Below are 24,555 nucleotides of genomic sequence, written 5' to 3'. Positions count from 1 at the left end.
CAATAGTTAGAGTTGATAACTTTGGCTATGTTGCTAATGCCTAGTTGCAGCTTTTACATTAATTAACCTTGATCTTCCAATATCCTGATCCATAAGCTACAATACATCTCAACTTCCTGAATAATCTTTTTCGTACTTCAAGGAACTGGGTATACATTCATCAACAAAGTTGACATATCTTCAACTAAGGCAAACAAAATCAGTAAAATAATAGCAATATAACAGTTGTCATGGACAAGGAGAATGCCAACTTCAGTAAACATGTAAACCATATATGTCAATTAGAGCATACAAATTGTATAAGACATGATTATAAACCTTATTAAAGAAATGAATAGATAATTTAAAGAAACTTGACTGTAGTTCAATATATGTTGAATACATTACCTAGAACATTTATGACATAAACCTTCTCTAACAGAAGCACTTTCATATCTTTCCAAAACCTTGAAACTTGACTCACAATCCTGTCAACACCATTAGATCAACATTAATTTGATAAACAAACATAACAATTAGATTGCAAAAAGTTAAAAGCAAAAAAATAATTCACTGTCAATAAATTACCTCAATCAGGGAAATAACAAATCAAATAAATATCAATTATATGGAGAAGTAAAACGATCCTTATAATAACCAAATCAAAAGTTCATGTTCAACTCCGATAAGCTGCAATTGTGAGGTTGTCAGCTAATATAATGAAGACGACAGGTAGACGAAACTTGATTTGGTTAAATTAACTAATAACTACTCCAAGACTCTTAAAAAAGAAAAAAAACCATCTTAATGAGGGTTAGTTTCAATCATTAAATTGTTATTATCATATAGTGGATGTCAAAATCTGCATTATCTAAAAAAGATGGTCCATCTGGAGAAGTAGCAACAATCAAACGAGTAGCAATATACCTATGATGGACTATGACATAGTTTTCATCAAAGTAAAAATACTGTCGCAAAGAAGGAAAAAAAAAGAATCAGAAATTTCAATCGCAGTCCGGTACCAGTTTCAATAACCTACTGGAAACCAGTATGGTATTAGTATAGACCAGTATGTATCTCCATCTCAATATTGCCTTTCGAACCCCTCTTAATATCCCTTTCCTCCTTTTCTATCTATGAGAGACTAACCTTGATGAAATAGCAGCAATACACCTCACATATTGTCCACTTAGAAAAAAAAGGTCATCTTAAAAGTCCAAGCTAAAAAAAACAACTGCATACAGCATCATTCCTACAAGGACAAAAAATCAGTATCACTAATAGGATCAGCCCATTCAGGGAAAAAAGGACTGAATCAGATCACCTGGATCAGACAATACAGATTGAAGGATTAAAGTTTGGCAAACTATTAATAATAGATCAAAAGAGAATCATGGTTCGTCTTACCGGTCCGTACCAACGTACCGACGTACCGACCAACTATCGGTATAGTACATACTGAGCTGTACTAAGTCATACCGAGTATACCGACACAAAATACATGAGGGCATACCAATGTCCTGTTTGTACCGAGCGATACGCCATGGTACAATGAACCTTGAAGAGAATTATTATTTAATTTGTTATTTTGGGTTCATAAAACTATTTCAGAGAGAATAAAAGAAAACTATTCATTTTTTGTCTCAAGACTTAACAGTTAAAAATTAAAAGAGATACTGTCAATGGTCTCTTCGAATCTCTCCTTCCAGTTCTTTCCTCTTTCCTCAAAGTGTCCAAATAATCTTGGAATAAAGACATCAAATGATATTCAGACACAAGGTATTTTTGAAAGGGAAACGACAAAATAATGCTTAAAAAACCATAACATTGTGATGGCTAGAAGAATACAACAACGATAACAACAAGCTTTAATGTCCCAAATATCTGGGCTTGATTATGTTGATCTTTTCCCACCAGTAAACCTTGTCCAAGGTAATATTTCTAGTAGAGCATTCAAATATCCTTATATTATTTCCAGTCAAGTCTTCTTAGATCTCCCTCTACTTCTTATTGTATCACCATGACTAATTGTAGCACTTCAAAGAACCACAGCATATCCAGAAGTCTCCTTAATAACTGTCCATACTCCACACCATCTTAGACTCTTATCTCATTTTATTCTCTAGGAAAGCTACACCTAATTGTTCATGAATGCAAAAAATTTCTTTTACCTTTTTTGAAACCCATACATCTACCTCAACATTCTCATTTGGATTACAAAGTTTTTGTGCATGTTTCATAAACCATCTGATATCCAGATCGATAAAGCGTGGTTACCCTACATGACAACTTCTATTCTGAGGGTGCTAAAAGTCAAAATTTCACACTCAAGAAATTTAATGACATTCTAACTATTCCCATGCTCTGTATTTCAACACAAGAACATCATATACAGTAACAAAAAAAAAATCACTTTTTTTTATTTTTCATGAACCACTACGTGGTTCGGTCCAAGATGTATGGAATAATGATAGTGTATCATATTGCAATAACCACGGATCAATAATAGTGAAGACAACATGAGAACAAACAATCAGAAAATAAGTAACCGTTGCTTATAACAACTCTTGTCAACTTTCAAAAAAACAAACTCTTGCTAATAATTTCTACTTAAAGAGGCAAAAAAGGATTGATACAAGAACATACGAGGAGAATCTATGTGGTGCTTTTGCAGACACATCCTCATCAGTAGCTTGCAACTCACTTTTGGCATTATGTTCATCTGAAACAAAACAAAAATATTAGATGTCACAGTAGAAACCAAAACAAAACTAACTGACATCTAAAGCCCAATCTAGTTTGGTTTCAAGATGGCAGCATAATTATGCAAGAAAACCAATATCCCCAATGTTGTAAAAAATATTAGCCCATATAAAATGTAATTAGTATAGAATTGTTTCTTTGAGACAACATTCAGCGTACAATTGTTATCAACTGCAACAACAATAAAAGTTGCCAGACTATTTTACTTTTAAAATAAAAAAAAGTTAAGTTGTTAATCTCATTATTCAGAACTACAAGTTACTTAAATGTTTCGGTTTGTATAGTACGCCCACGATAGATCTATGGGACTGAGTACTGATTTATTTTGCATATGCACTGGGTAACAATAGTTCTGTTCCAAAACAAAATTGGCATTGAAATCAGGGCATTTTGTAGAATATACCCCCAATTGAACTAAATGTGGTCTTATTTTGAACCAGACCAATCATAATGCAGTCTACATTTTTTACTGGTATCTTGTTTAGGCAAACCAGTTAAACTGGTTTCAAATTGAACTCACTAGAGTTTATTGTGGCACATTTCTCTTGTAGCTCACCTTCTTTTGAAGTCTCATGGGCAGCCCAAACCTGGAAAACAATCCCAAACCCAAAACATCTCAGTTACAAAAAGAAAAAAACACCTCAGTTACATGTACAACATGGAATACTTGAGGAACTTTGTGTTCTTGGCAGCATTTGCAGAGGTTGGTAATAGTGGGTTCGACCAGACCACTACAAGCAAACAGAAAGGAAACCAAGGAGGAGGCTCAATGGTAGTCAGCTTACCACTTGGTAAGCATGGTGCCATAAGCTTACACAGGATAAGCTCAGTTCCAAACTAAACCAGATGAAATTGCCTGGTCCATGTACAAATCAACCATGGGACCAGTAAAAACCTGTCTGTATTGACCGATATGGCTGAAACATTTATCTTTGCTTAGAAATAATGTATTGATTGGTATGGTCAAAACTTTAATCCTTGTTTACAAATAAACGAGTGTTGTAGAGTAGTCAATGACTGTTCCTTTTAATAATGATTTGTCACCAAAGTTGATTTCCTATCTGAATAGAGTTGCAATCTGAAGCAATCAAGCAACAAATAAAAGATGAAATGTAACTAGCATATCAGGTGTTGAAACATACCACCATCTTGGACAATTATTTCATCACTAGTCTCTGCTTTTTCTGATAGAGATGCTGTAAAACCTGTAATATTAAAATGTTAAAACACGAGTATTTTAGGATTCCACTTGCACCAGACCACATATATATAGCAGAGGTTACCAAAAAGTAACTACCTTTCAGCTGCAGAGGCTTTATAATGAAGCCTAAAATAGCAAATGGAAGCATCAAGATTGACTCCCCCCAGAATGCAGCACGCCAATGAAGATGGTTACCAACCTTAATATTAGAGAAAGAAACAAAATGAGATTTTACCTATTTAATAAATGATTTTAAAACACATGACATATCTCCAATATCTGTGCATATATCTATCTCACCTAAATGGCACTCTGCTTAAGTGAGTTTTACATTTTCAAATATCTACTGGTAGGAACACATACAGGAGGACCATATTAAAAGCCAGGCGTTGGGGCAATGTTCTAATCAAAGTTTAAAATCTCCATCTGATACCAATACTGGTCAGCAGCTGGACCAGTAAGTAACTTAGTATGAGCTGATGTACCGACACTAGATGGGGGGAGGAAGAGCAAGACTGGCAGAAGAAGAATGGAGGAGAAGTCGGATGAAGAAGAGCCAGAGGAGCAAACAGGCAAGAAAGAGGAGATGGCAGCAATGCAGCAGGGAAGAAAAACACTGGTGACAGTGGCATGGTGGCAAAACATGGCACAAGGGAGAAAAAGGAAAGGCATGACAGAGTGACCACATGCATGAGTGTGTGACAATGAGAAAATAGAAAATGCAAAGAAAAAGAACACAATTGTCACTCCTAGCTGTTAGAAAATTTTAAAAAATATATATTACAAGTGCTAAGCATACTGTACTGGGTTGCTTATCAGGTGGTGCACGGCATACCGGACAGAAAATTTAAAAATATATATAAGTACCAATTTATCAGGTGAGTTGCTTATATCTGTACCAGACAGAAAATTTAAAAATATACATATGTACCAATGCAAGGTATTTGGTACCTTGGTTCTAATCAACAGATGAGCTTTGGCAATTAACTAGGCAATATTTCCATTGGATGACTATGACCTCAAGAAAAACAAGAAATTAACAGTTACAGATATAAGTCCAACTAATCATTCTTTTGACTCAGTATCTTACTTTATAAGCATCTTATATGCGAAACATAATCTTCTCTCAAGGCCAACCGTATAACCATTTTGCATGCAGGAGCTGATATATCAAACGTGGAGGCTATGCTTGGCAACTAATTTCTAACAATTACTACTCCAGAACAAGAAACATTACACTCCAGCTGCAAAATAATCTTCTCCCTTTCTTTTTCTTCTTTTTTTTTTCTCTCTCAGTGGTGCAAGCAGCCCCACCTCTGTCTCTCCTCACTCTCGGCTCTCTCTCCCTCCCTCCTTCCCTGCAATTAGATATATCTCTCTGTCCATCTCCAATAAATGCAAAGCCACCCACCCCCTGGCTCCTATGCTTCTCAGCCACCACCCATCTCCAGCCATGACCCCCTACCTCTGCACTCGACCGGACATCATTGGACTTCAATGCATCAGAACTCTGCTGCTGCTCTCCGTCACCTCTGCACTCTGCAGTCATAGCCTCACTCTTGATTATTGATCCTGAACAGTTAATTACTGGATTGTTACTGCTAACCTCTTGGATTGTCACAGCATTTTTAGGATGTTCAATCATGGTAATCAGAGATAGTACCTTTATTTTCATGGTTAAATATATGTAATTCAATATGTTAGTGGTGATATTTAGAATATAAATGATATGAAACTCATGTATTGTCTAATTTATATCTTGATGATTGTCTTCATCCTAAATAATATTTAATTATAAGTTTTACATTGGTGAGTGCCTCATTACACTTGGGTGAATGCCTAACACCTTGGACGTTTTGTCACGAACGGTTGTCGCACACCCGCAACAACTCAGTTCAACGAACCGTTCGTCGCTCTTATCTACATGTACAGCTGCTTGACAGCATAGTTTGTCTTGGTTTTAAGTCCTTTTGCTTGTAAAAAATGTAAGTTCGAATAAGTTGCAGCGCTATAGTGCGACCGCTCACCGAACCGAGCAAAACAACCCCAAAACAACTTTGTTTTCGTGTGCCACAGGCTGTTTTCTGCAGCCCACTGCCGCACGCGAAACGTCAGCATCTCAGCACCCTGGAACCACCCAGGTGGCACCATGGGGGATGGGGCTTCGGTATAGTGTCGGGCGTTGAACAACCTTTCGCAAGTTCGCACGTTAACTTGACGGGAACTTGTTGTCACGCCCGGTACCCGGTGAGCAGCTATTTGTGGACTTGCAGCTATTCGTTCAACCCTCTAAAATCCTTGTTTTCCTCCTCTCCCTCTTTTCTCTTGTGCATGCAAGGTGCTCGCTGAATTGCTTGTAAAGCTTCCCCTTTTCGCAAGACGTCGGGACTTGTCCGTCGCTCATTCTTCGAACTAATCAACTTTCTCTTTTACAAGACCTTCGGGACCTGCGAGAGGTTGCAAGTGGGCTGATCTTTGCGGACGCAAATCGCAAGGGCAAAGCGCGACTTAGGCAACGCAAGCTAAGTTCGCATCTTTGCCGCAAGGGTGCCTCGCGACTTAGGCAACGCAAGCTAAGTTTGCGTCTTTGCCGCAATGGTGCCTCACGCCTTAGGCAATTCCAACTAAGGCCGTGACATTGTGGTATCAGAGCGGGCAAGCACTTCGAGCGAGCAACGAAGGAACTTCGCAACTTCGCCATGGCAAAGCATCGTGGCGAATCAAGTAAGACGGGGCAAGCCGGACCCTTGCCCCAAGCAGCCGTAGGTAGGCTGCAAGTGCACACTCGCTCCCATGCTGTTGGAGCCGCTCATGAGGAGTGCGACAGCGAACATGATGAGCGAGAAGTTGGCTACTCTCCGCGAGCGGAGGAGGCGCAATCTGGAGCGCTAACCGGGAAAAAGAGTCATAAAGAGAGACTCACAACGGCGAAAACCCGCTTGGATGTTCTTAAAGCGAGCTTGGAGGAACTCTACTATGGCCAACAAAGGCTTGTTGGGGTAGAGAGCTCGCAAGAAGAAGCGGAGTCTAGGATCGACAAGATCGAGGCCCTAGTTGATCGACTCTCAGTTGACACCAAAGACTCCGTGCAACACCTACAGGAAGTTGTGGCGGAACTCACTTCAAGGGTGACCATGCTCACAAGAGCACTAAATGCGGGAGGAAACAACGCCCGCGTTGCGCAGCCACAGAACTTGAGGGCACCCGAGCCTCATGGTTATGGAGGGGCCAGAGATGCCAAAGAGCTCGAGAATTTCCTGTTCGACATGAAACAATACTTTCGAGCTACGAGGCCTGATTCTGAAGAAACCAAAATTTCTATAGCAACCATGTATCTGAACGGAGATGCAAAACTTTGGTGGCGAACCTGTTGGGAGGAGATCCAATAAGGTCAGTGTTGAGTCGACACATGGGAGGACTTAAAGCAGGAGTTAAGAACTCAATTCCTACCGGAGAACACAAAGTTCGTCGCAAGGAGGAAGCTGAGACAACTCCGCCAGAGTACTTCCATTCGAAACTACGTGAATCAATTTTCTACGCTAATGCTGGACATACGGGACATCTCCGAGAAGGATAAGCTATTCAGCTTCCTCGATGGTTTAAAGCTATGGGCTCAATAAGAACTACACCAAAGGAATGTCGCCGATGTGATCGGAGCAATTGTTGCCGCAGAAAGGCTCACCGACTTTGTTTCCTCTTAAGACCCGGGAAGAAGGAAACAATCTTCAGGCAATCGTCGTCCAAAATATTCTCGAGGGAAGGAGCTCGGGGGCGAACAAAGGAAGAAGAGTTCCCACAAAGGGCCAAGCCCGTAGGGCAAGGCCCCGAAACCTGGCAGATGCTTCTTGTGCGGAGGACCGCACATGGTGAGGGAGTGCCCATAAAAACAGGCACTCAATGCTTTAACAACTTCCATCCGCCCCCCCACGATCGGACAAGGGTAAGACTGTAGCTCTTAGTTCGAGTAGTTTTGAATCCAGCAACGACGATGAGGAGTCGCAAGGACCCCAGATGGGAGCAATGCGTTTGTTGAACGCCATGCGGGGTCAAGTGGGGGAGAACACGAAGACAAGGCTACAAAAAGCAAGAAGTGGTGAGCTGATGTACGTAGACATCAAGCTCAATGGCCAAACGACCCGTGTAATGGTGGACACGGGCGCTACCCACAACTTTATTGTCGATCGAGAAGCAAAGCGACTTGGGTTGATCTTGAAGAAGAGCCCAAGTCGAATGAAGGCGGTGAACTCGGAGGCCAGGAGAATCTCCGGGTTGGCAAAGGGAGTTCCTATCAAAATCGGAACATGGAGCGGGAGCACAAACATTATGGCGGTGCCACTGGACGACTTCCAAGTGATTCTTGGAATGGAGTTCATGCACGCAGCGAAATTAGTACCAATGTCGTTCATAAACTCCCTATGTATGATGGGAGGTGACGACCCCTGTGTGGTTCCCGTCTCTCGAAGAGGAACCAAGGAACCCCAACATATATCGGCATTACAACTGAAGAAGGCGGTGCGAAAAGGTGAATTAACATTCGTGACTACTATAAAGCTAGAGCCACTCGACGAGAAGGTCATTCATGAACCTGCTGTGGTGGCGAACGTCCTGAAAGAGTTCACTGACATTATGCCACCCGAGTTGCCGAAGACTCTTCCGCCACGCAAAGGCGTGGATCACAACATCGAGCTGGAGCCAGGAGTGAAGCCTCCAGCGAGACAACCCTACCGCATGCCCGCGCCAGAGTTGGCAGAACTCAGAAAGCAATTAAGTGAATTGCTAAGCGATGGTCTCATTTACAGCTCTAAAGCACCATTCGAAGCTTCAGTTCTCTTCCAGAAGAAATAAGATGGGAGCCTCCGACTATGCGTCGATTACCGAGTCCTCAACAAAGTGACGGTGAAGAACAAGTATCCCATCCCGCTCATCGCGGACTTGTTCGACCAGTTGGGCAAAGTCAAGTATTTCTCAAAACTCGACCTTCGGTCGGGGTATTGGCAGGTGCGCATTGCTGAAGGCGACGAAGCGAAGTCTACCTGTGTGACCAGGTATGGAGCGTTTGAGTTATTGGTGGTGCCTTTCGGCTTAACCAACACTCCGGCCACGTTCTGCACTCTCATGAACTAACTATTCAAGGAGTATTTTGATAAGTTCGTGGTCGTCTACTTAGACGATATCGCTGTCTACAGTCAAACGCTTGAGGAGCATGTCAAGCACCTTCGGACAATTTTCAAGGTTCTCAGGGAGAACACTTTGTTCGTGAAAAGGGAGAAATGCTACTTTGCTCAAACGGAGATCTTATTCTTGGGGCATCGAATCAGTGATGGCTCCATTCGGATGGACAAATCGAAAATGCAAGCAGTTGCAGAATGACGAACTCCAAAGAAGGTGCTAGAGTTGAGATCCTTCCTTGGTTTCGTCAACTATTATCGACGCTTCATAGTAGGATATTCGAAGTGTGCAACTTCACTAACGGAGTTGCTGAAGGAGCAGCCTTGGAGGTGGTCTGATAAATGTGAGATTGCATTCCAAGATCTAAAGGCTGTTGTATTGGAAGAAAAGAACCGATGCTCAAATTATCGGACTATGGGGAGCCATTCGAAGTCCATACAGATGCTTCAGACTTTGCTATTAGAGGAGTGCTCATGCAGGAGGGCCATCCGGTGGCCTATGAGAGCCGCAAACTTAACGAGACCGAGCGGCGGTATCCAGTGCATGAGAAGGAGATGACAGTGGTGATCCACTGTCTACGAGTTTGGCGACACTACCTTCTTGGATCGCGATTTGTACTAAGGATAGACAACATCGCTTTGAGCTATTTCCAAACTCAGAAGAAACTCACCCCAAAGCAAGCACGATGGCAGGACTTCCAGGCTGAGTTTGATATGGCAATGGAGTACAAGCCCGAAAAGGCGAATATCATGACCGATGCATTGAGTCGGAAAGTGGAGCGTGTGAATGTTATACAATTGGAGGGTAGAGACCAAGCAAGTCAGTTGCACTTCAACTTCCTTTCCAGGATCAGGGATGAACTGTATAGTGATCCCCAGGCAGAAGCCCTGATACAGCTCATTAAAGAAGGCAAGGCACGACGGTTTTGGGTCCGGGAGGGACTCGTTTATACCAAAGGGAATAGGATTTATGTTCCTCGAGTGGACAATCTGAGACGTGAACTCTTAAGAGAGTGTCATGATTCCCTTTGGGCTGGACACCCAAGCATTCATAGAACCTTGGCTCTCGTGGAGAGGGCCTTCTATTGGCCGAAGATGGGGACTAATATGGAGGAATAGTTCAAACGTGCCTCACTTGCCAACAAGACAAGGTAGAGCAACGGAAGCCGATGGGACTTCTAGAGCCGTTGGCCGTACCAAAAAGGTCGTGGGAGAGCATTTCATTGGACTTCATATCAAACTTGCCCGTAGTAGGGAGACTCGGATCGATACTCGTGGTGGTCGATCGATTTTCAAAGTATGCAACTTTCATTGCTGCTCCCCTACACTGTTCAGTAAAGGAGGCGACCAAGCTGATGATGAAGGATGTGGTGAAGTATTGGGGAGTCCCGCACAATATCATCAATGATCGAGACGCTTGGTTCCTGGGACGATTCTGGACCGAGCTATTCAAATTGTTGGGGTTCAAGTTATACTTCTCCACAAGCCTCCACCCCCAGACGGATGGCCAAACTGAAAGGATAAACTCGCTCCTAGAGCAATATCTTCAGCATTACGTGAGTTCCAATCAACGAGATTGGGTGAAGTTGTTGGACATTGCCAAATTCTCCTACAACTTGTAGCGGAGCTCTGCGTCCAACAGCAGCCCTTTTGAGATCATTCCAGGACAACAACCGTCAACTCCTCAAACCATGGCAATCGGGTATATTGGGAGTAGTCCGTTAGCCTACCACTTCGCAAAGGAATGACACCGAAATGCAAATATTGCGCGGGCTTACTTGGAGAAAGAGGCAAGAAAGATGAAGAAGTGGGCAGACTTAGCAAGACGACTACAAGAGTTCAAGGTCGACGATTTGGTGTTGGTAAAACTCCAACCAACATCACTCCAATTCTTTAGGAACAAAGTACACAAAGGATTGATGCGCAAGTATGAAGGGCCCTTCCCAATTATTAGTAGGGTGGGCAGCGTCTCTTACAAGTTGCAGCTACCGACGTGGTTCAAAATTCACAATGTTCTTCACGCTAGCAACCTAAAAGCCTACCACTCGGATCTGCAAGATGCTTCCCGAAGTATTCCAACTCGGCTACCCCCCACCAGAGTCTCCTACAAGAAGCGAGTTGAAACCATTTTAACGGATCGCAAAATAAAGCTACCCAATGGAGCTGAGCAGACCGAGTACTTGATGAAGTGGTGAAAGCTTCCCCAAACTAAAGCCAGTTGGGAGCCCGAAGACGCCCTGCGACATGAAGAAACAATTATCAACAACTACCAACAAGCGTCAACGAGGGCGTCGACAGTTTAAGTGAAGGAGAATGTCACGAACGATCATCGCGCACCTGCAACAACTCCGTTCAACGAACCGTTCGTCGCTCTCATCTACGTGTACAGTTGATTGGCAGCATGTTTTGTTTTGGTTTTAAATCATTTTGCTTGTAAAAATGTAAGTTCGAACAAGTTGCAGCGCTACAGTGCGATCGCTCACCGAACCGAGCAAAACAGCCCAAAACAGTCGTTTTTGCATGCCACGGGCTGTTTTCCGCAGCCCGCTGCTGCACGCGAAACGTTAGCCATCTCAACACCCTGGAACCACCCGAGTGGCACCATGGGGGATGGGGCTTCGGTATAGTGTCAGGCGTAGAACAACCTTTCGCAAGTTCGCACGTTACCTTGACGGGAACTTGTTGTCGCACCCGGCACCCGGTGAGCAGCTGTTTGTGGACTTGTAGCTGTTCGTTCAACCCTCTAAAGTCCTTGTTTTCCTCCTCTACCTCTTTTCTCTTGTACACGCAAGGTGCTCGCTGAATTGCTTATAAAGCTTCCCCTTTTCGCGAGACGTCGGGACTTGTCCATCGCTCGTTCTTCGAACTAATCAACTTTCTATTTTACAGGTCCTTTGGGGCCTGCGAGAGGTTGCAAGTGGGCTGATCTTTGCGGACGCAAATAGCAAGGGCGAAGCACGACTTAGGCCACGCAAGCTAAATTCGCGTCTTTGCCGCAAGGGTGCCTCGTGACTTAGGCAACGCAAGCTAAGTTCGCGTCTTTGCCGCATTGGTGCCTTGCGCCTTAGGCAATTCCAGCTAAGGCCATGACAGTTCGGAACCTTGGCGTCTTTTAGCGCCTAGCACTACTTGACATCAACAAGTTTGCTATTGGTGCAGGACCAATTCAAACGGTATATAGAACCATATGTCAAAGTTACTTTTGTTTCATATTTTAAACGTGTCATAATAAGCGCAGTTAACATAAAGTCCTCCAGAAACAAAAATACATATGCTTCATGAAAGTTCCCCGTAAACAAGATACATATGCTTCGTGAAGTTCCTGGTAGTGTGTCAACGACATGGAAAAATTCAGAAGCTTGGATATGTATAGTCAAGTTCAAAAGGTAACAAGTTAGCTCCGCCACACAATTATATAGAATTGGAAACAAGTTACCTCTGCCATACATTCTGATGGAATTGGTACGAGTTATGTCCACTGAACATTATTCTACAGCTTTTTATTATGTTCACAGTCTTAACTTTCGATTTAATTAAACTGTGTTCAAGTGATATAACCAAAGTGTTTGATGAAGCAAGGTACAATGGAAATATCAAACAATAGAAGAAAAAAAAAGATCTGCTAAAGAAACAGGAAGATAAAGATTAAACAGTATGGAAATATTCAACATATGTCACAAAAAGGCCAGAAAAGGTACTATCAAATCAATTACTGAACACAATAAAGAATAAACCATCAAAACAAAATTAATCAAATAAACATCTGACACTCAAGTGCTATACCAAACCACATTTGATCATAATTATAACAAACAGAATGTTAAGTAACATCATAAGAGAAACTAACCAGCCCACCATATACATAGCCAATGGCAATGCCTGTAGGTATACACATGTAGAAGACTGCAAGCCATGCTGTTTTCTGATGCCATGACATGGAATAGAGCAACAAGTCAATCCATTGAGGAAAACAAAGGCTGATAATCATACAGCGGCTAATGTAAGAAGTCAATACAAGAGGAGTGTGATTTAGATTATTATTGAACCATTTTGTATGATGCAAAAAAATCATTAGATCCATCTCAAGTGAAAAGACTCGAGAAAATTGTAATAGTCAAAAATCTATATGTACCACATCCATTAGTGACTTGTTCTTGCTGTTTGTTATATAATCAAAGTTCTTCAAAGACACAGGTAAATTGTCTATATGTCACGGTAACTGATAAAGATCAATCTCTAAAGTTTGACAAATGGACTCATCTGGCCTTTTGTTTTCCAGCTAAAATCCGTTTTACAAGTCTGAATTTGTTCCACAAGAATTGGAGAAGTAAAACCTAACAATAATGTATTTTCAACCCTATATTCACAGCTTCCTTAATGCACCTTATAATAACTAGAACTTTTCTATCCTGTGTTTTGATTTTTCATGTAATCCTTTAATATTCATATTTTAACAGCATGCAGAACTATGATTTCCTTCCTGTGTGACAACTGTTGGATTCTACTCTGTACTAAACAGTTAATTCATACCAATGCATATCTTTCTTTCGGTTGAATAAATTGAGCATAAAGTCATGTGTCCCCAAGTTGCCAACATATACAAGAATATGCACGTTAGTGTCCGCTGATGCATATTAATGTGACCACCAAAAATGTATAGAATCTAGCATATTGTTGAGCCTGTGGCCAACAATATGGCAGAATGCAGCACAGCAGCAAATACCATGGCAGGTTGGTACATCCTAGGCCAACCTGACATCAGTACTCACCTTCTGTATTGCTTGACAATCATTAAAAGAGTTGTATTTTCAACTTTGGAGCACGAATTTCAAAATTTATTTTATACACTCATCCCATTTGACAGATGCTGGTTTGTCAAAACACAGCAAAGTCAACATCACAAAGTTGAATCAGAAAATTGTAAGATAAAACAATCTTGCCCATGCTGAATGACAATGGCAAGGAAATATTTTCTTGATGAATCAATTGAATGCAAAAGCCATAGAAAAATCACAAAGCTCTCTTTAGTTTTTTATGTCAATTAATTGAAAATTAACAAAACAAAACCAAGTGACAGGATATTGCCATGTATATGAAAAAAAAAGGCTCAGTGGAATGAGCTCGATCAAGTTTTAAACAAACAAACCTGAGAAACAGGTGCATTGTCATCTATAAATGGAGCTGCAAGACTAATGAAAGAAGCCTCACCAACACCAACCAACCTAAGTACACGAGTTAACAGCATTGGCAACTCAAAATTAATAGCAAACGTTAATGAATCATGTGAAACCAATGAAATGCTCACATGCGGCATATCGTAATTGACCAGAAATCAAATGCACAACCACAACCAGCAGTAGCAATAGTCCAAACTAACAGCCCTACTCCAATTAACCTAAAAGGATTGTGGCTGCAAAAAGAAAACAACAATAATATTATAAATCAAATCAAAACTAATTAATTTGACAAACAGATACCAAGGAAAAATCTATGAGAAACTGTAGCGTATTGCTGAACAGTCTTTCTAAATTCATCATGCATATCAAGAATATTTACAATCTAAAAGTGAACACACAAGGGAAAGTCCAGTGCACAAAGATCTCATGACATGGGTCTTGGGATGGTCACTATACACAGTTTAATCGCTTCAAGTGAAGAGGTTGTTTCCGCAACTCGAATCTGGTAACCCAGATGGCAAAGGGGCAATCTTACCTTAATACCAAGGCTCAACCACCCCTAAAAGTTGATACAACAGATACTAAGTAATCCCATGAACTAAACTTATCTTGCTTCAAGAACTAATGACTAAACTTTCCATTCTGTGCAACATAAAAATTATAAAATATTACTCTGCAACAAATAGTATTATATCCTAGAGATTCAGGTAACTGTTCCAGAAAAGAACCAACCTCTTTGCTAAGGATGCAAATATTGGGGAAGCCACTAGTAGCCCAACCATGAATGCTGATGAAAGTACACCATCTTCAAAGTAATTCAGGTTGAAGTCTCCTCTGCATGAATGTTGGTTAGGAAGCACAAAACGAAAAATAAACCAAACAAAGTATTAGTAATAAATACAGAATTTAACACAAAACCATGGTTGCTTGTTTGATAGTGTGTCTAATGTATAGTTGAATCCACATGTAGCTTTTGTTTATATAATCAGTAAACGGCAAGCGATTATGGTATAATATGATTATACTCAACTAAGATAAAGAATAATTATCTCAATGTTATAAACACAAGCAACTCCACGAGCATTTTCTTTTCCCAGAAACAAGCATATGATGTGTTCATACTACCAAGCTCCCAGACTAACGGTATCTGTTTCTACTTGGATTCATGATTCTAAGACTATTACTAAAAATTTTGCAATAGTAGAATGCATCAAATTTTCCTACCCTATTATCTGAAATGTATACATTGAAAGCTTACTCTTTCAATATGTTATTATGATCTCCTCATTTGTTCCAACTATAAGTTAGAGTTGCTAAAATTAATGCAATAAGCAAGAAGTTCTACTTCTAATCCAATCACTTATTAGTAATGATTTTATTGTGAAATTACACCAAATTTGCCCCCATCTTCAACTTTCCAAATGCAGTGAATTTCTTAATGGGAACAATCTATGATGCGCCAAAATGGCAAATAAGAAAGTAATACGACTAGTGTATTAGTAAAAATCTACGCAATGAAATGCATTTCAAAGAAAAAACCTTTTAAATAGCCAGCCAGTGCATAAGGCTTTGACAACCGGAAATCTAAAGGTTCGGATGTAAGCAGCCATATTTAACCTGCTGGATAGTGATTCCTCAATTCAAACCCACTACTCCCAACTTGCAGTCAGGCAAACTTAATACATTGCAAGCTTCGTCATCTGAGGTAGAACCCATCTATGCAAAAATTTTAACAAAACTAAGACCATTCATCACATGGTCAGTCCATGTACATCATACGTGTGTGCTCCATTATACAAATAAGATCAGAATCATCCATCAAAAAAGTCCCTCTTAAATTGGTATCCAGCATGTCATATGTCATCCTTGACAGGGAGAGCATAATCCATCACATACTATTCCCTATCACTAATCAATCATATCAAAGTTGTCCATCAAAAACACTATTGACAATTTTTAATGCTGGGGACCAAAAAAAGATGAATTGGTAAATCAAATGAAATTTTGCATTTAGTCATTGACTCTGTTGCATCCTCCAATCACTAGATGATTTCACAATAGCTCAATTCAAACTCCTCTATCTTAGCATCATGTTCATCAGCATCATGGCCACAATGTAGAGCAGCAACCTTACGAATGTACCAATGACCGTAAAAGTGTGCAATTGCACAAAACATAAGCATCATAGTTAGTTACAATCAAGCATGCTAGACCGCTACTAACTTGTGTATGATCTTTGGCAAATCTACGCCCCTCACAAGAAAGTTCCATGAACTCAAAATACCAGTTCTGAAAACATAAGAATCCCAGTTCGCAAAAAAAAAAGTCTCAGCCTTATATCTATATTAACATGAGGCCCCTCAATATACTCATCCATGTGCATATATTTGCACGAGTATGTGTGAAGCTAGCAAACTTAACTTACATCCATTCCGAAAGAAAAAGAAAAGATGTTTTAACTTCAGAATACAGACAACAGGATTTCAAGGCATCTTAGCTTATTCCGGGACGGGGTTTAAAAAGATGCCCGGGCGCTCACCTAGACGCTCGGGTGAGGCGAGGCTCAAGCACCTCAAGCCTCGACCAGGCGACACACTTCAATAAAACGTCGCCTAGGCGCTCGCTTGAACCCAGGCGTCGATCGCCTTGGGATAGCGCCCGATTCAAACGAAGCGACCGAACCAAACTATTAAGTCTAGTTCGGTTAAATAGTAGCTAGTTGGTTCAATTGAACCAACTAAGCTACATACAAACCCCCCCCCACCCCCCACCCCCTCGCCCCCCTCGCATGACCCTGAGTCATAAACCCTAGCGCAGCTGCTGCCTCCGCCATTGACGCTTCCTCTGTCGTTGCCTCTGTCGCCATGCACAGGACCGACACTTTCTCTATCACCGACGGACGGGACCGACGGCCTAGCTTTCGCGCAATTCCCTCTGCCGTCGTTGCTTCCGTGTGCAGCTCCTTCCACCATTGAGGGAGAGGACCATAACTTCATGCGCCATCGACGGACACCTCTGAAGCTTCCTTCACCGACGATCTCGCTGTTCGCAACTTCCACAACCACTGCTACTGCCGCCCGCAGCTTCCTCTGCCACCATCGCTGTCGTCCAAAAATTCCTCCGTCACCGCTGCCCTCTCCTTCTTGCATAAGTATGGACCCACATTTTTCAGTTCCTACATTCATTAAAGAGTGTGAACTTAGTGGTACGCCATCCACAATGTTGTCTACAGACTTCCCCTCTTATTGGCTTTAAGAAATTACCTCGATAAGTTAGTGGTACTCGACCCACAGTGCTGTCTATGGCCGTCCCCTTTTATTGGCTTTAAGTGATAAACACTGGTTAAGTAAGGGGCTATGCTCAATTGCCGAGAAAGGAAAACGCTAATTTAATGCCATATTTTTATTTATATAATCATATTTGTCAACTGTATTAAATATTTTTTATATTTTAATATTTTAGAGCATCTTGCTTCGCTTGAACGAACGCCTAATGCCTCAAGCATTTTGGGACCTTAGTGTCATTTAACACCAAGCTCTTTTTAAATCACTGTTATGGGAAGTGGAAGAATGACCATCAAAACATTTTATTAATTGCAAAATACATAAAAGGTTAAAACTGCAATTAGAAAATGATCACAAGATAATTCAAAATATGAAGCATGAATACCATGAGTGCAATAAAGCTGACATAGCTGATAATCAAATTCTTTTTGGCATATCACGAGGACTACTTAAAACTTGTAAATTTAAGTTCGTGCCTGAAAATAATAACAGTTCTGTTTCATACAACAAGATGAAAATGTATCCCAGTCAATAAGCATTTAGACTTACGAAAATGAGCCAAAAAGTTAGCACAAAGTCACAAAGTTCATAGTTAAAAACTCATAGTTACAACTGAAAATTGCAGTGTTAAAGCTTAAGAATATCAATCAGATATTTTAAAATGAATCTTACTGAATTCCGGTACCCGAAGTGCATGTGCCACTATCTGTGCAGGTCTTGCGACTACCATTTACACCATTACTTGCTATTGCACCCCGATCCACATAATTCAACATGTTGATTATGCAAAATATCACAAGCAATCTGCAAATAGAATAAATTTCTCATAAGATAAATGGTTGATTAAAAGGTTAAGTGCTACAAAAAAATTCTCTTTCCTTCATGTTCAGCTTGATCAGAAACTTTAACAAATACAATTTCTAAATATTCCAACTCACATTGCATACAAAGATGCATAGACTCAACAACTTTATATAAAATTCATATATAGAAACAATTACCAATTCATATCTTCCTTGTATACATCTACTGGCTTCTTATCACAAAAAAAGGCAACACATTAGCTTTGAGCAACAGGTAAAATGAAGTTCCAAATTATCAATTTTGGGTCCTGCTCCTTACTGTAGCATGCAATGCAATGACCTCTTTTTGGCAAATGCAAGTAATTAACATTGCATCCAAATGAAAATAGAAAAGCAAAAGAACAAAATAATATAAGTTATTTGTGACAATCTACAGTACTGAGATTGATATGAATTGTTCTAAAGTACATAAAATTATACAAGCTATTACGTCTATCACTATATAATTGTTCGATATAATTGCCACAGGAAAATGCACATAAGGGCCATCACACCAGGCCCTGACCGTCCCGTATATCATGCAGGTAACCTAGATGACAAAAATACATGTTAGCTCATAATACATTGATGCATAAATCAACAAGGTTGGCCAATTTCAGGTAGACACAAACTAAAGTGCTTCAGGAATCCCTTCCCCAAAGTAAAGAATCAGTTGAAAAGCATGGTGCATCTTAAAATTTTCTGCTTAACATAAAATACTTAACAATTTTATACTGTGTCCTAGATCCTAGTCAAGGACTTATCAAAGTAAATCAGAAGAAAAAAAATGTTATTGCTTTAAAGTAATTTTCACCTTCAAATAATATAACCATTAGGCAAATCATACAACAGGACTCAAATAATTCAAATTGCTTAAATAGAATGCAATTTCAGCATAAACTAGTTTGCAAATACCTCATAAACGCCTCTCAAGACCAAGATAAGATAAAACTATACAATTTTCTAAACCATGACCTGCTCCCTAGAAAAGCAAATAAACAAAGCACAAACACTATTCAAACTTTTATATAGCAAATGCAAATGAGCTGAGACTGTAATGACAATGAGTCAAATGGAAAAGAAACAATATTATAATTATCAATTAATAATAAAAAACAAATAAATAAGGTACAACATCATTCTAATTTATATAGTCAACACAAATGAGTTGAGACCATAATGACAACGAGTCAAAAAGGAAAAGAAACAAAATTAGAATTATTAATTAACAATAAAAGAGCAGTTTATAAGATACAACCATCATTCTAACTTGGATAGTAAATACAGATGAGTTGAGACTGTAAGGACTACGAGTCAAAAAAGGACAATAAACAACATTAGAAATACAAATTAATTACAATTCAACACCTGAACACATTAGGAAACATAAAAGCTGTGAATTTCCTTCTATGCTTCTGTTTGTTATGACTTCAACCAACTATTATATGCTATAACTGCTAGGACACATTCACACTTGATGTTGCACATCACAAAGAATTTTGGAAAATTGTAATCTGATTAGCCAAAGGTAACTCAATTGGGAACGTTCTAATTTTCTGACCCACAAAAAAATTCAAAAACCTCCCAGGTGAAGTTATCTTATATTTCGGAGGCACCAGGACAACATCAACCAACCCAAATAGCAATCTTTATCAAGATTTCAAATTTCAGCTGTTAATTCTCTAATTATCAGAAATGGGATTCAGAGCAACCGGACAACCAACAACCTCGATTCCATTTTATTTTAAATGAAGAAAAGAATCAAAACCCTACAACAAGCAAAGTAGCAATCAAGACATCCACAACAACAGAGGAATGACAGGGTCTCGTGTACCTCTTGGGCGTGAACCACGAAGGATTGGGGTCGGAACCGGGGATAGGGTTGCCATCGGGACCTTCAGGAAGGGCGATCGCCATCTCGGCCTTCGCCGGAGGAGGAAGACGAGAAGGGGGAGATGGAGAGGGAAGACCAGCGGAGTCGGTTTCTGCGACCGCCACCTCGAATACCGCCTCAACCATCTACAGGAAGAAATTTCTCCCCGTCCCCGTTGCTATCGAAGACTTGAATACGACGGGAATAGGAGAGCGGTAAAAGGATGAAAAGATGTTATCCTTTTATTTATTGTTTTCCTTTGGAATCGTGTTGACGGTGTGGTGTGGATTGGTGCCGTAGGCAATACGTCGACACGCTTTCATACCCGTTCACTTATTGGTCGTTACACCTACTAATGGGACCCAGAAATGCTTTATCCAATCAAAAAACGAGTAACTGGGATCTGAATACGAATTTCTTTGCGTGCTGTACAGTCCACAAACTCTGGTGACCGGCTGGTGAGAAAAGCTCGAAATAAAGACGGCAACAGAGGGGTGAATCAAAATTTGGTGATAAAAGCTTACAGCTCATATTATATATACCCCCATATTGATTAGGTTTCCTTCGCATTAACGCCCACGTTAACTTGGGTTACATATTGAATTTATGCGATCAAGCATATTATAAGATATGTACCGGTCCGGGCGCGAACCGGCACATGGACCGGGCCCATTTCGCGATCCGGTCCGACACATTAAAAGCAGAAAAATAGTGTTAGGGCTCGCGACCTCCACTTCTCTTCCCGCCGCCCTCTTCTCCTCTTCCCCGATCCCGCTGCTGTTGATCCTCTCCCACTTGCCGCACGCCGTCTACTGCGCGCCGTCCATCTCTTTCCGGTATGCCTTCTCCGCTGCCTCCTCTTTCTTTCCTTGATATTATTTCGCTTCTTCGTTCTTCCTCCGTTCCTCTCCCTCCCCCAGCAGAGTTTTGGTACACCGGTACCGGCGGTATGTGCCAGTTTGGACTGGTTCTACCAATAGTAGGCTTCCATGTTGTCATTTCTGTATCAGTTCTTTCTGTGACATATGAACACTATCGTCAAGTGACAGGGAACCTTGTGGCAGAAAACTTCGTTGTTGAAATAGTCATTGCTTGGAATAATATAGGTGCCACACCTGCTTCTGGACCTCCATAGGAATATGTTACCTTATATGCATTTCCTCTGAATAGTACGTGCTTCTGCAAAATTGTATACACTGCTACACCCATCTATGAAAGCCAAGATTTATGGACAGCAACCATGAACCAGTTGAAACTTGTGTAATCCTTTCGAAAGGGTCTTTATATTCTATTATATGAATCTAGATTATTCATTTGATAGCAAAGTTGTCATCTTCTTTGTAATATGTCTACTATGTAGGTGATGTACTAAAATATAAGGGTCTTGGGCTCTTTACAACGTATTATGTCTCTGTTCTAATGACCTCTTTTATGATGTTGGACAATGATAAAAAAAAAAAAAAAAGGTCATAGACCTGCTAATTAAGATTATAAAAGTACTTGAACAGGAAGTGCCCAGTAGCGTAAAGGTAATTTAAATCGTGAGATCATCCCTAACTATTACAAAGTGGCAGAAAAAATGAGCTTGTTTAATGTGTGTTGCGGTGGACAACATAATTTCTATATCCACATGCATGAGAAGCGGATTGTTGGTGGAAGAATATGCTGCAATTTAACAAAACAACTCTAGTTTTTGGATCATTTTTCACTGCTAACTGAAAGTCAAACTTTATGAATTTTTAAGTTTACAAGTTTTCTTTTTCAGGGCTATTAGAAGCAAATTTCAATAGAGATAGCTCGTGTTGGGGGAAGTTACAAGGTTTGTCTGCTGCTGCTTATAATAGTACATTCTGGTGTCTTCAACAATCATAAAATGCGAATGACACTTGATGTTCTTCATATCGTTTTTCTTTTGTTTTTCCTTGAGATATTTCTTTTTTTCATAATTATCTCTACCTGTATGTTTCACCTTTAGCTTCTTAATGCCACTCGTTGGCATGATGATTCAGATGTAAATTTGTCTACTCTTTGAGTTATATAATACTTTCTACCGCATATTGTGCCGCCATGTTTCCATTTTTTACCATCTTAATTGATATTTGGATGAGCCGTCGGTGATTGGTTTTGTTTTCTTCTCCTTCATTCTGCTTATTAGCTTAGTATTTGTCCCTTTTCTACACATACGAGGTTATGGAGGCAAATACAGCCAGGTTTTTCCATAAATTAAACTACAATTTTACTAATTAATTGTATCATTTTTGTACAGTCCAATATGGTTGCACTCAGAGGTAAAGAACTTCAACTTAACGAGGAAGAGTTAGAGGATAGCAATGTGGGTAATGTTGATGATGAAGAATTTGAATCAGAATCAGAATCTGAACCTGAAGAAGTGGCAGTGAGTGAACCTGCAAAGAATGCTGTTTATAACAAAGAGGCCCTTCTTGAAAAGCTCGATGATATAGCTTGGCCGCAAAACGTTGAATGGATCCACAAGCTAACTGTTGATCATGTTGTGGACCAAGAGGTTGATGTAAATGATGATCTGGCACGTGAATTGGCATTTTATACCCAAGCATTAGATGGCACCAGACAGGCCTTTGAGAAATTACAGTCAATGGGGATTCCATTTCTTAGGCCACCAGACTACTACGCAGAGATGGTGAAGAGCGATGCCCATATGTTGAAGGTGAAAGGCAAGCTCTTGGTTGATAAGAAGAAGATTGAGGAGGCTGAAGAGAGGAAGAAAGCAAGGGAAGCAAAGAAACTGGCTAAAGAGGTCCAGGCCCAGAAGACTAAAGAGAGGGCTAAGCGCAAGAAAGAGGATATTGAATCAGTTAAGAGATGGAGGAAACAGCGGCAGCAAAGTGGCTTTGCTAGAGGGAAGGATGAGGAACTGGATTTGTCTCCGGACGAGGAAAAGAGCTTTGAGAAGTCGAAGAAAAGGCGCACAGGGGTGGCTCCTGGTGATAGGTCTGGAGGGTTCAGAAGGAAAGGAGGCAATGAGAAAGGTAGGAAGCAAAGGGAATTTAGAGAAGCTAAGTTTGGTCATGGAGGAAGGAAAGGTATGAAAAAGCAGAATACAGCTGAGTCCACAAATGACTTCAAAGGCTTCAACAAGGACAAATTCTCTGCAAGCAAAAGAAAGAAAAAGTGAAATACTAGGCCAATCTTTCTGCGTAATTTGAGCCCCAAAATTTAGTGTAGGATTATAATTCTGCGATCTGCATGATAATTTTGAACTTGATCTTACTAGGAAATTCCATCCCATGTTTGCCTGTGGAAGGGAAAATTTCTTATCGTGGGAATTCGTAACGTGTCTGTACTCAATTTTATCACTTATGTAGTTTGTTTTCATTTTTCGAACATATCTGGTTATTTTTCTATTATCCAATCAACATAGGACTTTTGGTTCTACTCAATTTCAAAGCGTTCCATTCCATCCGTCACACAAATTTCTTGGTTTTTATTGTCTTGGAGTAATCTTTAACCCAAGTTTTGGAGCCTCTCCACAGATATAATTAGCTTGCCAGGACATTATAGTTATTTTCCCCTGCTGTGATGCTGAGTTAGTAGCTCTTTCTGACAGAAACTGCTCTTCTCACCCTAAGATCCATTACTTCACTTGAGCTATCAGGCAAAGCTCGGTGTCTCTCGGTAAAGCGGCAAGTGGTTTCTCGGATGAGGTTTTCCCTGACGGCACCGTAGTGAAGAAAGGAACAAAGGTGGTGTACGCCATATTCTCCACGGGAAGGATGGAGAGCGTGTGGGGGAGAGACTGCAGGGAGTACAAGCCGGAGAGATGGCTCAGGGACGTCGGCTTCATGAGCGAGTCCGCCTACAAGTTCTCCACCGCTGCCATGTGGAGGTCACCGAGAACCACCCGGTGGTGCGGAAGATGGCGCTGACCATGCACATGAAGCATGGACCGAAGGTGACACTCTTCCGAAAGGAGGAAAGCAGTATTCATGAGAAGAAATAGTAGAGAATTAAGCTCTCAAAGGTTCCCATGGATGGATGGATAGATACTAAGCATGTTTGCGCTTCCAAGGATGCAAAACCCCGGAAGGACTCATCAACGAAAAGGAAGACAACATGTTCTGCAAACTCTTTTTCTCTTCTTTCTTTCTTATGTCGTGTCATATACAACAGTCGTAGACTGGTATACTATTAAGTTCAAATATACAAATGATATAGAACATTCATTTGATAGCAATTCGTGAGTGAATCCCTCCACGGGATTGAGATATCGTTTAATTTTATCGAGTCAA

General features: G+C 40.5%; 2 protein-coding genes across 3 annotated transcripts in view; one reads left to right on the top strand and one right to left on the bottom strand.

Annotated features, from left to right (window-relative positions):
• Nucleotides 1-20,490, bottom strand: part of LOC135638929 (probable sphingolipid transporter spinster homolog 2) — a 28,437-nt gene extending 7,947 nt beyond the window's left edge. Inside the window, exons 1-10 of the mRNA XM_065152531.1 lie at nucleotides 20,249-20,490; nucleotides 18,245-18,376; nucleotides 15,021-15,122; nucleotides 14,417-14,521; nucleotides 14,258-14,333; nucleotides 12,959-13,033; nucleotides 4,040-4,142; nucleotides 3,885-3,947; nucleotides 2,626-2,701; nucleotides 388-467 (exon numbers count right to left, since the gene is read on the bottom strand). Coding sequence (XP_065008603.1) covers nucleotides 388-467; nucleotides 2,626-2,701; nucleotides 3,885-3,947; nucleotides 4,040-4,142; nucleotides 12,959-13,033; nucleotides 14,258-14,333; nucleotides 14,417-14,521; nucleotides 15,021-15,122; nucleotides 18,245-18,376; nucleotides 20,249-20,433 — 997 coding nt within the window. The 5' untranslated portion in view covers nucleotides 20,434-20,490. The remainder of the gene's footprint in view (nucleotides 1-387; nucleotides 468-2,625; nucleotides 2,702-3,884; nucleotides 3,948-4,039; nucleotides 4,143-12,958; nucleotides 13,034-14,257; nucleotides 14,334-14,416; nucleotides 14,522-15,020; nucleotides 15,123-18,244; nucleotides 18,377-20,248) is intronic.
• A 484-nt stretch (nucleotides 20,491-20,974) lies between these two features.
• Nucleotides 20,975-23,706, top strand: LOC135583083 (probable rRNA-processing protein EBP2 homolog). 2 transcript variants are annotated; one of them, XM_065150395.1, is made up of 3 exons: nucleotides 20,975-21,123; nucleotides 22,053-22,106; nucleotides 22,554-23,706. In XM_065150395.1, the coding sequence occupies exon 3, from the start codon at nucleotides 22,560-22,562 to the stop codon at nucleotides 23,439-23,441; it is 882 nt and encodes a 293-aa protein (XP_065006467.1). In that variant the 5' UTR covers nucleotides 20,975-21,123; nucleotides 22,053-22,106; nucleotides 22,554-22,559; the 3' UTR covers nucleotides 23,442-23,706. The 2 variants fall into 2 exon arrangements, with proteins under 2 accessions (XP_065006467.1, XP_065006468.1); XM_065150396.1 differs by lacking the exon at nucleotides 22,053-22,106 and having other exon boundaries at nucleotides 20,996-21,123.
• The last annotated feature ends 849 nt before the right edge of the window (nucleotides 23,707-24,555 follow it).

The sequence above is a fragment of the Musa acuminata genome, chromosome BXJ3-5 (assembly GCF_036884655.1).
Source record: "Musa acuminata AAA Group cultivar baxijiao chromosome BXJ3-5, Cavendish_Baxijiao_AAA, whole genome shotgun sequence".
Lineage (NCBI taxonomy): Eukaryota > Viridiplantae > Streptophyta > Magnoliopsida > Zingiberales > Musaceae > Musa > Musa acuminata.
The sequence above is the reverse complement of the archived record's forward strand: the minus strand, read 5'-3'. Positions and strand labels throughout refer to the sequence as shown.

Bases quoted from the DNA above. Each gene is read 5' to 3' on its own strand.
- LOC135583083 (XM_065150395.1), top strand. From the start codon at position 22,560: ATGGTTGCACTCAGAGGTAAAGAACTTCAACTTAACGAGGAAGAGTTA.